This window comes from Schistocerca gregaria, chromosome 8, assembly GCF_023897955.1.
Source record: "Schistocerca gregaria isolate iqSchGreg1 chromosome 8, iqSchGreg1.2, whole genome shotgun sequence".
Lineage (NCBI taxonomy): Eukaryota > Metazoa > Arthropoda > Insecta > Orthoptera > Acrididae > Schistocerca > Schistocerca gregaria.
In genome coordinates this window covers 432,116,390-432,130,379 of record NC_064927.1, presented here as the reverse complement: position 1 = coordinate 432,130,379, position 13,990 = coordinate 432,116,390, and the positions used below count along the sequence as shown (strand labels likewise).

The 13,990-nt window shown below is 40.1% G+C and overlaps 1 protein-coding gene across 1 annotated transcript in view; it reads right to left on the bottom strand.

Annotated features, from left to right (window-relative positions):
- The window catches only part of LOC126285228 (cytochrome P450 6j1-like), a 37,160-nt gene extending 32,340 nt beyond the window's left edge, over window positions 1-4,820 (bottom strand). Inside the window, exon 1 of the mRNA XM_049984527.1 lies at window positions 4,433-4,820. Within this exon, the coding sequence (XP_049840484.1) occupies window positions 4,433-4,820 (388 nt within the window). The remainder of the gene's footprint in view (window positions 1-4,432) is intronic.
- Between the last annotated feature and the right edge of the window lie 9,170 nt (window positions 4,821-13,990).

Here is a 13,990-nt window from a genome sequence, read left to right as displayed (position 1 = left end):
AGGTTAAACATGAGCTTCATTTTGCCTGAAGTGAATGCTGGGGTTAGTGAAGTACGTAATTTCCTCCACCTGAAACAAAACATCAAAAACACTCTCTTTCTCTCGTTGGGTGGCTTAGCGTTTCACAGTTAAATTCAAAACCTAATAGCTATTTTCCTACATATGGGACTAATAAATGGGTGTTTCGATTAATAAAACAAAATCTATATACTTGCTGAGAAAAATGGGCACCACAGTAAACTTGTTATTAAAATTTTGGATAATTGTGAATTAAACGGAAGCTTCCAGAAATGTCTTTACCCATTGATACAATAACGTACAGACAGTACAGTGGTTTATAGATTCCTGCAGTTACCCTATATTAACAATATCTCAAGATTCAACACAACTGCTGAAGACTTTTAGCAAACATATTTCCTTTCTGTGAGCAATAAAAACCTTAATAGAAAGGGTGGAACAAAAAATTTTACAGTAAAGAGGAGTGTATCGAAGACTGTAATAATAATGAATTACAGGAGGGTAATGAATCGGGATGCCTCTATGTAGGTGAGTTATACATTAGATGTACGAAAAATATCAGAAAATCTCAAGAAAATGGCTCTGAGCACTGTGGGACTTAACGTCTGAGGTCATCAGTCCCCTAGAACTTACAACTTCTCAAACCTAACTAACCTAAAGACATCACACACATCCATGACCGAGGCAGGATTCGAACCTGCGACCGTAGCAGTCGCGCGGTTCCGGACTGAAGGGTCTAGAACCGCTCGGCCACCGCGGCCGGCAAAATCTCAAGAAAGAAGCGATCTAAATTTTAAGGAGAAATAGACAAAAAATTAATTGAAACAAAATAGAAAAGAAACTTAGTAGTTTTTGGACATTTATGTAGAACGAATAATTAACTCTCACAAACAGACCATTTCGTATCTTTGGTAAAATAAATTAAAAATAATTTCTATGCAGCAAGCTGGAAAAGGTATAGTTTCACGCAACATAAACTCAGAAAATGCAGCAGGAAGATATACGTTGAGAAAAATTGTCTGAAGAAAGAAAAAAAAGACATGATGGAAAAATGAAGCAATTACATTAAAAGAACAAATTTGAAGGAATTCGAATTATGATGTTGTTCCTGTTGTTGTTGTGGTCTTCAGTCCTGAGACTGGTTTGATGAAGCTCTCCATGCTACTCTATCCTGTGCAAGCTTCTTCATCTCCCAGTACCTACTGCAACCTAAATCCTTCTGAATCTGCATAGTGTATTCATCTCTTGGTCTCCCTCTACGATTTTTACCCTCCACGCTGCCCTCCAATACTAAATTGGTGATGTCTTGATGCCTCAGAACATGTCCTACCAACCGACCCCTTCTTCTGGTCAAGTTGTGCCACAAACTTCTCTTCTCCTCAATCCTATTCAACACTTCCTCATTACGTATGTGATCTATCCATCTAATCTTCAGCATTCTTCTGTAGAACCACATTTTGTAAAGTTTCTATTCTCTTCTTGTCCAAACTATTTATCGTCCATGTTTCACTTTCATAGATGTCTACACTCCATACAAATACTTTCAGAAATGACTTGCTGACACTTAAATCTATACTCGATGTTAACAAATTTCTCTTCTTCCGAAACGCTTTCCTCGCCATTGCCAGTCTACATTTTATATCCTCTGTACTTCGACCATCATCAGTTATTTTGCTCCCCAAATAGCAAAACTCCTTCACTATTTTCAGTGTCTCATTTCCTAATCTAATTCCCTCAGCATCACCCTACTTAATTCGACTACATTCCATTATCCTCGTTTTGCTTTTGTTGATGTTCATCTTATATCCTCCTTTCAAGACACTTTCCATTCCGTTCAACTGCTCTTCCAAGTCCTTTGCTCTCTCTGACAGAATTACAATGTTATCGGCGAACCTCAGTGTCTTTATTTCTTCTCGATGTATTCAAATACCTACTCCGAACTTTTCTTTTGTTTCCTTCACTGCTTGCTCAATATACAGATTGAATAACATCGGGGAGAGACTACAACCCTGTCTTACTCCCTTCCCAAAGACTGCTTCCCTTTCATGTCCCTCGACTCTTATAACTGCCATCTGGTTTCTGTACAAATTGTAAATAGCCTTTCGCTCCCTGTATTTTACCCCTTCCAATATTTCTACGGAAACCAAACTGATCTTCCCCGAGGTCGGCTTCTACTAGTTTTTCCATTCGTCTGTAATGAATTCGCGTTAGTATTTTGCAGCTCTGACTTATTACACTGATAGTTCGGTAATTTTCAGATCTGTCAACACCTGCTTTCTTTGGGATTGGAATTATTATATTCTTCTTGAAGTCTGAGGGTATTTCGCCTGTTTCATACATCTTGCTCACCAGATGGTAGAGTTTTGTCAGGACTGGCTCCCCAAGGCCGTCAGTAGTTCCAATGGTATGTTGCCTACTCTGGGGGCCTTGTTTCGACTCAGGTCTTTCAGTGCTCTGTCAAACTCTTCAGGCAGCATCGTATCTCCCATTTCATCTTCATCTACATCCTCTTCCTTTTCCATAATATTGTCCTCAAGTACATCGCCCTTGTATAGACCCTCTATATACTCCTTCCACCTTCCTGCTTTCCCTTCTTTGCTTAGAACTGGGTTTCCATCTGAGCTCTTGATATTCATACAAGTAGTTTTCTTTTCTCCAAAGGTCTCTTTAATTTTTCTGTAGGGAGTATCTACTTTACCCCTAGTGAGATAAGCCTCTACATCCTTACATTTGTCCTCTAGCCATTCCTGCTTAGCCATTTTGCATTTCCTGTCGATCTCATTTTTGAGACGTTTGTATTCCTTTTTGCCTGCTTCATTTACTGCATTTTTATATTTTCTTCTTTCATCAATTAAATTCAATATTTCTTCTGTTACCCAAGGATTTCTACTAGCCCTCGTCTTTTTACCTACTTGGTCCTCTGCTGCCTTCACTACTTCATCCCTCAAAGCTATTCTTCTTCTACTGTATTTGTTTCCCCTATTCCTGTAAATTGTTCCCTTATGCTCTCTCTGAAACCCTGTACAACCTCTGGTTCTTTCAGTTTATCCAGGTCCCATCCCCTTATATTCCCACCTTTTTGCAGTTTCTTCAGTTTTAATCTACAGGTTATAACCAACAGATTGTGGTCAGAGTCCACATCTGCCCCTGGAAATATTTTACAATTTAAAACCTGGTTCCTAAATCTCTGTCTTACCATTATAAAATCTATCTGAAACCTATCAGTATCTCCAGGCTTCTTCCATGTATACAGCCTTCTTTTATGATTCTTGAACCAAGTTTTAGCTTTGATTAAGTTGTGCTCTGTGCAAAATTCTACCAGGCGGCTTCCTCTTAGTCCCAATCCATATTCACCTACTACATTTCCTTCTCTCCCTTTTCCTACTACCGAATTCCAGTCACCCATGACTATTAAATTTTCGTCACCCTTCACTATCTGAATAATTTCTTTTATGTGATCATACATTTCTTCAATTTCTTCGTCATCTGCAGAGCTAGTTGGCATATAAACTTGTGCTACTGTAGTACGTGTGGGCTTCGTATCTATCTTGGCCACAATAATGCGTTCACTAAGCTATTTGCAATAGCTTACCCGCATTCCCATTTTCATATTCATTATTAAAATTACTCTTGCATTACCCCTATTTTATTTTGTGTTTATAACCCTGTAGTCACCTGACCAGAAGTCTTGTTCCTCCTTCCACCGAACTTCACAAATTCCCACTATATCAAAGTTTAACCAATCCATTTCCCTCTTTAAATTTTCTAACCTACCTGCCCGATTAAGGGATCTGACATTCCACGCTCCGATCCGTAGAACACCAGTTTTCTTTCTCCTTATAACAACGTCCACTTGAGTAGTCCCCGCCCGGAGGTCCGAATGGGGGACTATTTTACCTCCGGAATATTTTACCCAAGAGGACGCCATCATCATTTAATCATACAGTAAAGCTGCATGCCCTCGGGAAAAGATTACGGTCGTAGTTTCCCTTTGCTTTCAGCCGTTCGCAGTACCAGCACAGCCAGGCTTTTTTGGTTATTGTTACAAGGCCAGATGAGTCAATCATCCAGACTGTTGCCCTTGCAACTACTGAAAATGCTGCTGCCCCTCTTCAGGAACCACGCCTTTGTCTGGCCTCTCAACAGATACCCCTCCGTTGTGGTTGCACCTACGGTACGGCTATCTGTATCGCTGAGGCACGCAAGCCTCCGCACCAACGGCAAGGTCCATGATTCATGGGGAGATGTTGTCCCTATCTGGCGGAAACATAAAATAAAAAGGAAGCAGTGAATTAAAGGGGAATGCTCTTCTTTTATTCTGGAATAATACACAGAGTCTGTACGGTGATTTGAAATTTCTTATCTTTACAATTTGTAGGTTGCCTTCCTGTTCCATGACATACTCACCCTGCACCATGTTGGCCAAAAAGAGAGGTGGCGAAGACCGGGTCAGTCACTGGGTCGATTTTAGCATTTGTGGCGTAGAACGTGGAGAAGTCAGTGGTCATGATGCGTCCTATGAGAGCAGGGTCCTTCACCAAGAGGATGGGCTTGTCGAAGGCGAACATGCCCATGAACGGAGCGTCTCCGGCCTTGCGGTAGCATTCGAAGACTGGTTCCCCCATGTGCTTCCGACCGCTCACCACGCTGCCCATATTGCCTACGTAGGGAATGGGCTTCATGTAGGGGATTCCCAGCTTCTTCCAGAAGTCGAAATTCCGCGTCGCGTACCAGTAAAGCAATGGTACCAACAGCAACGGCAACGCAGCGTCCAATAGCCAACTGCCCGTTATCAGCGTCATGACGTGGATGTTTTATTACTTCAGCACCTGGCGATAATCGTATAACATCAGTATTAAACAGTAACTGTCGTAAATCTGAGAAAAATATAGAATAGTGTTATAATTACTCACGCCATTTTAGTGTACATCAACGTATTGTAATTATCTACATCTACGTATACAGGACTACATTACATTTCACACTTAAGTGCTTGGAAGAAAGTTGGTAGGAACATTTTCACCTTATTTCACAAGCATTCCGCTCTCGTGTGGCCGGCTAGAAAAATAGGCACTTAAATCTTTCTGTGCGATATCTGATTTCTCGCATTTAAGTACCATGGTCATTTCTCCCTATTTATGGGGAAGTCAACAAAATATTTTCTCGTCCTAAAGAGAAAGTCGGTGAAGGTAAGTTTTGAAAAGATATCACCGCAAAGAAGAACGTCTTTGTTTTGATGGTCGTAACCCGAAATCGCATATCGTATCTGTGACACTGTCTCCTCGATTTCGTGTTAACACCGTTTCTTGAAACTTTTCGTAGCTCTCCGTCATTCCTATCGGATACAGAACCTATAGGACACAGAAATGCTCCAGAGGAGGACGGAGAACTATAGTGTAGCTAGCTAGTATAGTTGTTGCATCTGCTAAGCTTCTTGTCCGTCAAACGTAACCTTTGGTTTGCCTTCCCCATCACATTTCCTATATGTCTGTTCGGATTTAAGTTGTTCGCAATTGTATTCCACGGGTACTTAATGAAATTACAGCCATTAAATTTGTGTGAGTTACCGTGTAACGGAAATCGAACTGATACCTTTAAGTATTCATGGGGTGGCCCTAACACTTTTTGTAAATGTTGAGTCAACTGCCACTTTCATTTCATAAACACATCTTGTATCAATCATTTTACAGTTGGTTTTGATCTTCTAATGACTTAACCAGACCGAAAGCGACGACCTCATCTGCAAAAAATCACGTTTTTTTCTACATCGTTTACAAAGATTATGAAAATACTTCGTCGATAACATACACGACTTCGTGTAAATAAAAACAAGAATGATATTTCCTGCATCCTTGCTGCATATGCATCTATATATCGTTTTATTCAAGGTATTTCGTAATTTAGAACATTGTATGTCTTGTAATATTTTTGGTGTAAATCTGTGTCAGTGATATGGGTCTATAATTCGATGTGTGTATTGGTGTGCCCCGTGCAAGTTTCCGTTCTTTAAATATGGACGTTTCCTCGAGCGAGTGGTTGTACATGATTGTCAAAAATTGAGCTATTTCATCAGCGTGGTCCAAAATGTACTTAATTGGTATGAAATCTGGTGAGGAGACTTTTCTGTATGATAAATTGTTTTACTACCCCGAGAGTTCTACTTGTATGTTACTCATGATTCTAATTCTGGAATATTTACTGCATCTTCCTTTAGAATGAGTTCCGTAAACACTGCTTAGTAACTTTGCTTTACCATTGCTATTACGCTGTGAAGGTACTGATGGTGCCTTGTCGCTCGTGTATTTAACATACAGCCAGAACCTCTTTGGATTTTCTTGCAGGTTTTATTTAACGATTTCGTTGTAGATACCATTTAAAACATTGAGTTTCTGTTAAACATCATCAAGCCTGGGGATTTTGTGATTTTTCGTTAATACTGCAACAGTGTTCTGACCTATTTCCTGTACTACAGATAATCAGTTCTGTCTAATATTATTTTAAATGAAACGGAAGCCTCAACTGCCGTCAGTACTATTTCCCTGAATTAAAGCTACAGCTGGTCTATGCTTACATAGTTACTTTGGAGATGGTGGAGATTGTCTCTTACGAAGGCGTCAACTAAAGGTTTATTAGCATATTTAAATAGCTATTATTTTGTGGATTTGCGTGTTTTAACTAATTCATCAAAAGAAATTTAGGATAAAACATTTACTGCAATACCGAATGATGTTTTAAGCCTGGCTTAGACAAGTCTTATGACATTAATTAAGACATTTATTTTTTCCAACATATTGAGGATAGATTGACGTCGTCATGAACAATACGTGTGTGAGTCACACACCTATTTGAAATGAGGCTAAAATTTTCCTTGAACGTTTCAGCAACTATTACATCTGTGTCGCGGGTCAGTAAAAGGAGCCGATAATTAATTTGAGGTTTCTAGCACTGAAAATTTCAGTCTTATCGAGCGACTTTTATAACAGCACACAATAATGGCAATTCACATACAGACTTTAAATCTGACAGTTTTACTACTTGTCATCATGTATGAACGAAAGCGAGTTATGTCACTTTGTTTCCTGAAGTTTCTTTTTTTATTTTGTTTTATATGGCGTATTTAAATGTTAGGAAATATTAGTGAAATTGCAGCAATATCCAGGTATGTGTTAATAACTGGGGCCCTAGTGCAGCCGTTGGCCGTTTTAATGTTCAGAATTGTAATTTGCAAGCTTGCCGTGTTCTTTCACTACAGCGATAATATGTCATAACTGAAGCTAGTCACATCACGCTCATACCATAGTGAAAGAAGAGAGAATATGTCATAACTGAAGCCAGTCACATCACGCTCATACCATACTGAAAGAAGAGAGGATACGTCTTAAAAAGGCTGTGCTACTGATCATAGGTTTCTGGGTGACTGTATCAGAAGTCGTGCAGAACAGCAGCTTACACACACGAAAAGTTGAAAACTGACGCTGAAGATTATGACGTATAGGGGCTAAAATAAATACTGTATAACACCTGTCTTTCTCTTTGGTTTAATCCCACTTCTCTCAGAATTTCGAAGCTTTTTCAGATCGATGAATGAATGTCACAATGTCAGAACAGCCTCTCTGGGACACTTACATTTCGGAAAGCCAAACAGATCGTTGTCTAATAGATCCTTAGTTTCATTTTCCACTCTTTTGCCTACTATTCTTTTCAGTAACATGAGCGTATGAGCCGTTAAGCGGATTTTTCGATAGGTCTCGCGTAAATCAGCCCTTGGTATCTTCGAGATTTTGTGAATGATATTTTCCTCAAGTCTCATAGATTCTACACACCTATTTAAATACTCTGTGGGACGTCACTTCGGCCTATGATTTCAGAAATTCCGAAAGAATTTTATGTATACCTTCACTACAGCGATAATATGTCATAACTGAAGCCAGTCACATCACTCTCATATCATAGTGCAAGAAGAGAGAATACGTCTTCAAAAGGCTATGCTACTGATCATACGTTTCTGGGTGACTGTATCAGAAGTCGTGCAGAACAGCAGCTAACACACACACGAAAGGAAAAGTTGGACGCTGAAGATTATGAGGTATAAGGGCTAAAAAGTTTGAAATATAGGGACAAAATCACAAACTATGTTGTCTTGCAAAATGCGATTTATTCGCTACATTTACTTATGGTACACTTAACAAGACATTTAGTATGCGAAAGAGTACATTTCGTTACTTTGAGGAGAAGACCCTTTCAACATGGGAAAAATAACAATGTAAAAGCGTGACGACAGAGCAATGAAAGACACAGTTAGTAGTTAGCAAACTTACCAACACGAACCGCTCTGGTGAGGGATCCTTACTGCACTGAGTTGCCGTAGATCAGTGGCCTTTATGTACCATTCCGCACCCGCTGACACCCCCCCCCCCCCCAACTTCTCTACGGCGCTGTATAGCACTGCCACAGTGACGAAGCGCCTTTGATAATCTGTAGTAGAGTGCAGATGTTTAGGAGGGCACGACACCAGCAGAGTTCTTGCGACAGTCGCTACCACCGAATTTCACATAAGGAACGCGTACAAAGTAGGAAATGTGTGTCTGGCTTAGTACTGGCTTACTACCATCGTCATGAGAATGTTTAGCCTGTCTTTTGCATGTATAAAAATAAGTAACATAAGCTCCACTTATTCGGGCCAAGTTTTCGGATATTCAATGAGAATAGCAATGTCATCAGCAGATCTTAACATTGATATACTTTTAGAATTTTACTTTGCGTACTCTGACTCTTGAGTCTGTAATTTCCGGCATCGCTTCTTCGATGAACAGACAGAATAGTAATGACAACTGCAAGGCTGCATCCCTGATCGTACACTCAATGTGAACACAGCGTTCCACGTCTTTCCTTCGTAATGTTCCCTCAAGGTACCTATAAATACTGTATAATACCAGTATTTCTCTATGGCTTAATCCAACTTCTCTCAGAATTTCGAATGTCACAATGTCAGAACAGCCTCTCCGGGGTACTTCCATTTCGGTACTTCCATTTCGGAAAGCCAAACATATCATTGTCTAATAGATCCTTAGTTTCATTTTTCATTCTTTTGCCTACTATTCTTCTCAGTAACATGAACGTATGGGCCGTTAAGCGGATTTTTCGATAGGTCTCGCGTATATCTGCCCTTGGTATCTTCGAGATTTTGTGAATGATATTTTCATCAAGTCTCATAGATTCTACACACCTATTTAAATACTCTGTGGGACGTCACTTCTGCCTATGATTTCAGAAATTCCGAAAGAATTTTATGTATAACTTCACAACACTTACGCAACTCTATTAAATTCAGTCCCTAATAGTGACTACCCTATGCCTTGAATATTCACTACAGATTGCTCCTCAATAACATCAACAGACAAGTTATTCCCCTCGTACAGGCCTTCCTGTACCTATCCTGTAAACACAGGAACTGCCATTGAACTCATAACGATGATGTTCATGGTTTCAATATCACAAAAGACTGTTTCGACTTTTCTCTATGCCGGTTCGCTCTTCCTGACAATTTCGTTTTTGTATATCTTCACATCATTTCCGAAATTTTGTCTTGGTCTCGCTGCACTTCCTAATTGTTTCATTCTTAGGTGGCTTATATTTCTGTCTCAATTCTTATACTTGCTTCTTTCGTTGATCAGTTAAAATATCTTTCCTGTTGTCCAAAGTTTGTTCGCAATTGCCTTCCTTGTTTGTCTTTCTAACTTCTGGTACTGCCCTTTCTAGAGATGTCTATTCCTGATCAGCTGAATTGCCTACTGTAGTATTCATTATCACTGTATCTACAGCGTCGGAAAAATTCAAACGCATCTCATCATTCCTCATTATTTCAGTATCCCAGTATTCCGCTCTTTCCGGAAGAGCCCTTTCAACTTCAGCCCACTCTCCATATTTATTAAACTATGATGCTAGTCTATATCTGCTCCGGGGTACCCTTTATTATCCAGTTCTGATTTCGAAATCTCTGTCTAACATTACGTAATTCAGCTGGAGTCTTCCCATGTCCCTAGCCATTTTGTTCCTCCTGTTTTTTGGACAGCATTTTCGCTATTGCTAGCTGAAATTTAAGTAGCCTATCTCCTCTCTGGTAACTGTTTCTTCTATTCCTTCCCTTACTGCCGCATCACCCATGATCATTTCATTATCGTCTCATTTGCATAAAGAATTACCTGTCAGCATCCTCTAATGCTTCCTCTTGTGTAGCATTCTCGTAATAATTTCGCTGTAGGCAGATGGATTGTGTCTACATCTACATCTACATCCATACTCCGCAAGCCACCTGACGGTGTGTGGCGGAGGGTACCCTGAGTACCTCTATCGGTTCTCCCTTCTATTCCAGTCTCGTATTGTACGTAGAAAGAAGGATTGTCGGTATGCTTCTGTGTGGGCTCTAATCTCTCTGATTTTATCCTCATGGTCTCTTCGCGAGATATACGTAGGAGGGAGCAATATACTGCTTGACTCTTCGGTGAAGGTATGTTCTCTAAACTTTAACAAAAGCCCGTACCGAGCTACTGAGCGTCTCTCCTGCAGAGTCTTCCACTGGAGTTTATCTATCATCTCCGTAACGCTTTCGCAATTACTAAATGATCCTGTAACGAAGCGCGCTGCTCTCCGTTGGATCTTCTCTATCTCTTCTATCAACCCTACCTGGTGCGGATCCCACACTGCTGAGCAGTATTCAAGCATTGGGCGAACAAGCGTACTGTAACCTACTTCCTTTGTTGTCGGATTGCATTTCCTTAGGATTCTTCCAATGAATCTCAGTCTGGCATCTGCTTTACCGACTATCATCTTTATATGATCATTCCATTTTAAATCACTCCTAATGAGTACTCCCAGATAATTTATGGAATTAACTGCTTCCAGTTGCTGACCTGCTATTTTGTAGCTAAATGATAAGGGATCTATCTTTCTATGTATTCGCATCACATTACACTTGTCTACATTGAGATTCAATTGCCATTCCGTGCACCATGCGTCAATTCGCTGCAGATCCTCCTGCATTTCAGTACAATTTTCCATTGTTGCAACCTCTCGATACACCACAGCATCATCTGCAAAAAGCCTCAGTGAACTTCCGATGTCATCCACCAGGTCATTTATGTATATTGTGAATAGCAACGGTCCTATGACACTCCCTTGCGGCACACCTGATATCACTCTTACTTCGGAAGACTTCTCTCCATTGAGAATGACATGCTGCGTTCTGTTATCTAGGAACTCCTCAATCCAATCACACAATTGATCTGATAGTCCGTATGCTCTTACTTTGTTCATTAAACGACTGTGGGGAAATGTGTCAAACGCCTTGCGGAAGTCAAGAAACACGGCATCTACCTGTGAACCCGCGTCTAAGGCCCTCTGAGTCTCGTGGACGAATAGCGCGAGCTGGGTTTCACACGACCGTCTTTTTCGAAACCCATGCTGATTCCTACAGAGTAGATTTCTAGTCTCCAGAAAAGACATTATACTCGAACATAATACGTGTTCCAAAATTCTACAACTGATCGACGTTAGAGATATAGGTCTATAGTTCTGCACATCTGTTCGACGTCCCTTCTTGAAAACGGGGATGACCTGTGCCCTTTTCCAATCCTTTGGAACGCTTCGCTCTTCTAGAGACCTACGGTACACCGCTGCAAGAAGGGGGGCAAGTTCCTTCGCGTACTCTGTGTAAAATCGAACTGGTATTCCATCAGGACCAGCGGCCTTTCCTCTTTTGAGCGATTTTAATTGTTTCTCTATCCCTCTGTCGTCTACTTCGATATCTACCATTTTGTCAACTGTGCGACAATCTAGAGAAGGGAGCACAGTGCAGTCTTCCTCTGTGAAACAGCTTTGGAAGAAGACATTTAGTAATTCGGCCTTTAGTCTGTCATCCTCTGTTTCAGTACCATTTTGGTCACAGAGTGTCTGGACATTTTGTTTTGATCCACCTACCGCTTTGACATAGGACCAAAATTTCTTAGGATTTTCTGCCAAGTCAGTACATAGAACTTTACTTTCGAATTCATTGAAAGCCTCTCTCATAGCCCTCCTCACACTACATTTCGCTTCGCGTAATTTTTGTTTGTCTGCAAGGCTTTGGCTATGTTTATGTTTGCTGTGAAGTTCCCTTTGCTTCCGCAGCAGTTTTCTAACTCGGTTGTTGTACCACGGTGGCTCTTTCCCATCTCTTACGATCTTGCTTGGCACATACTCATCTAACGCATATTGTACCATGGTTTTGAACTTTGTCCACTGATCCTCAACACTGTCTGTACTTGAGAAAAAACTTTTGTGTTGAGCCACCAAGTACTCTGAAATCTGCTTTTTGTCACTTTTGCTAAACAGAAGAATCTTCCTACCTTTTTTATTATTTCTATTAAAAAAATGACTGGGACCTTTCACTACGCTGTAACCTCCTTAGCTTAGCTTTGCACATCACCCTTGTTAAGAAAGAACGTCCAAAAGGAAAAGTCACTTGTGTTCGGTGACCGCTTACGTAGAATCATGTTCAACAAGGACATGTCATGGAATCTCTAGGAGGCAATTAAGATAAATGTGAAGGTGCGTTGTCTTGCTGAAAGTACATGTCTATGGTGAAGTAATGTACAGTATCAAAGGTTACACGCGATTTGTGGCCTGGCTCTTTCATGGTTCACAGCGATTTTCATATATCTACAGATACTTGGGCACAGGCTGCTGGGTAGTAAGGACCCATCAAATACATTAACACACACTGAAGTACAGCTCTAAATCTATTTGTTACTTTTATCCCTGCCACACGTATTAATCCAAATCACATCTGTTAACTAAGGAGCTAGCGAAAACAAATGTAGGGTTAAGGAAGATCAAAACGTTATAGCTGCAGATAAAGAATATTTCACAATGCCATGGATAGTGTACAAAACATACACCTGTTGCAACGGGTAAATTTAGTTCCAGTAAATAACGAAGGTCTTCAACATGAGACCCATAATCATAAAGACGCTATGCTCTAATCATTCAGCTTACATGATTATCGTTGTTGTGACAGCTCTCCACATCGGCAGTGGAACACTGACATGCAAACTTACTTTGAAACATGGTCCATAAAGTCTTTGTACAGCATCTTTACTTCCTGTAAGATAAAAATGAGAGAAATGTCTGAACTTTGGCATTAATATGCAATGCATCAAGGAAGGTCTGGCTTAGGTACCACACGTTACAAATGCTACGGCACGATATGGTTAGAAATATTAACCTCATTAGACATAACCAAACTTTCTACCCCACAGAATTAGCGCTCTTTAAATTCTTAATCATCGCACACCCTTTCCATGGAAAGGCAATGGCGGTTACCAAGGATCACTATAGTTCGAGGGCTCGTCGACCGTGAAAATTCTGTAACGACTCCGACGTAAAAAGTGGTAATGAATATGAATTCAGGCTTCGTGGAAATAAATTCTCAGGTTCGATTTGTGGAACACGTCTCGACGTGATAAGCGGTAGGTAGTTTCGTCAACAAATAATGTGAACACAATTTTCTGGTCCGTCTACCTGAAAAATATAACACTATCAAATAAAAGTAATTACGTACTAGGAAAGCGTTGCTACATTAACTGCGGACACCACCATTCGTAAATAAAATTATTATTATTTGTTAAATCAGACATTACACAGGAATGACAACTAGTACCTCCTTATCCATCGAGTGGTAGAAAAAAGTGAGTAAACAGAAGAGGAAGTCTCAGCTTCCTATACATCATCTCATTTAAAAAAAAAGAATTCTCACTTATTAGGCATACTGCTTGTGAATTACACTTAATATCTGTTCTTCTATCACTGATATTCCATTTATATTTTGTGATTTTGTGATACAAGAGTTTCTTACAGGTTGAAGGTATCTTCGTAAATTTGGTAATAAAAATAAACAACTTTTATTAGATACGATTCACCTTGCGTAAGTGATGAA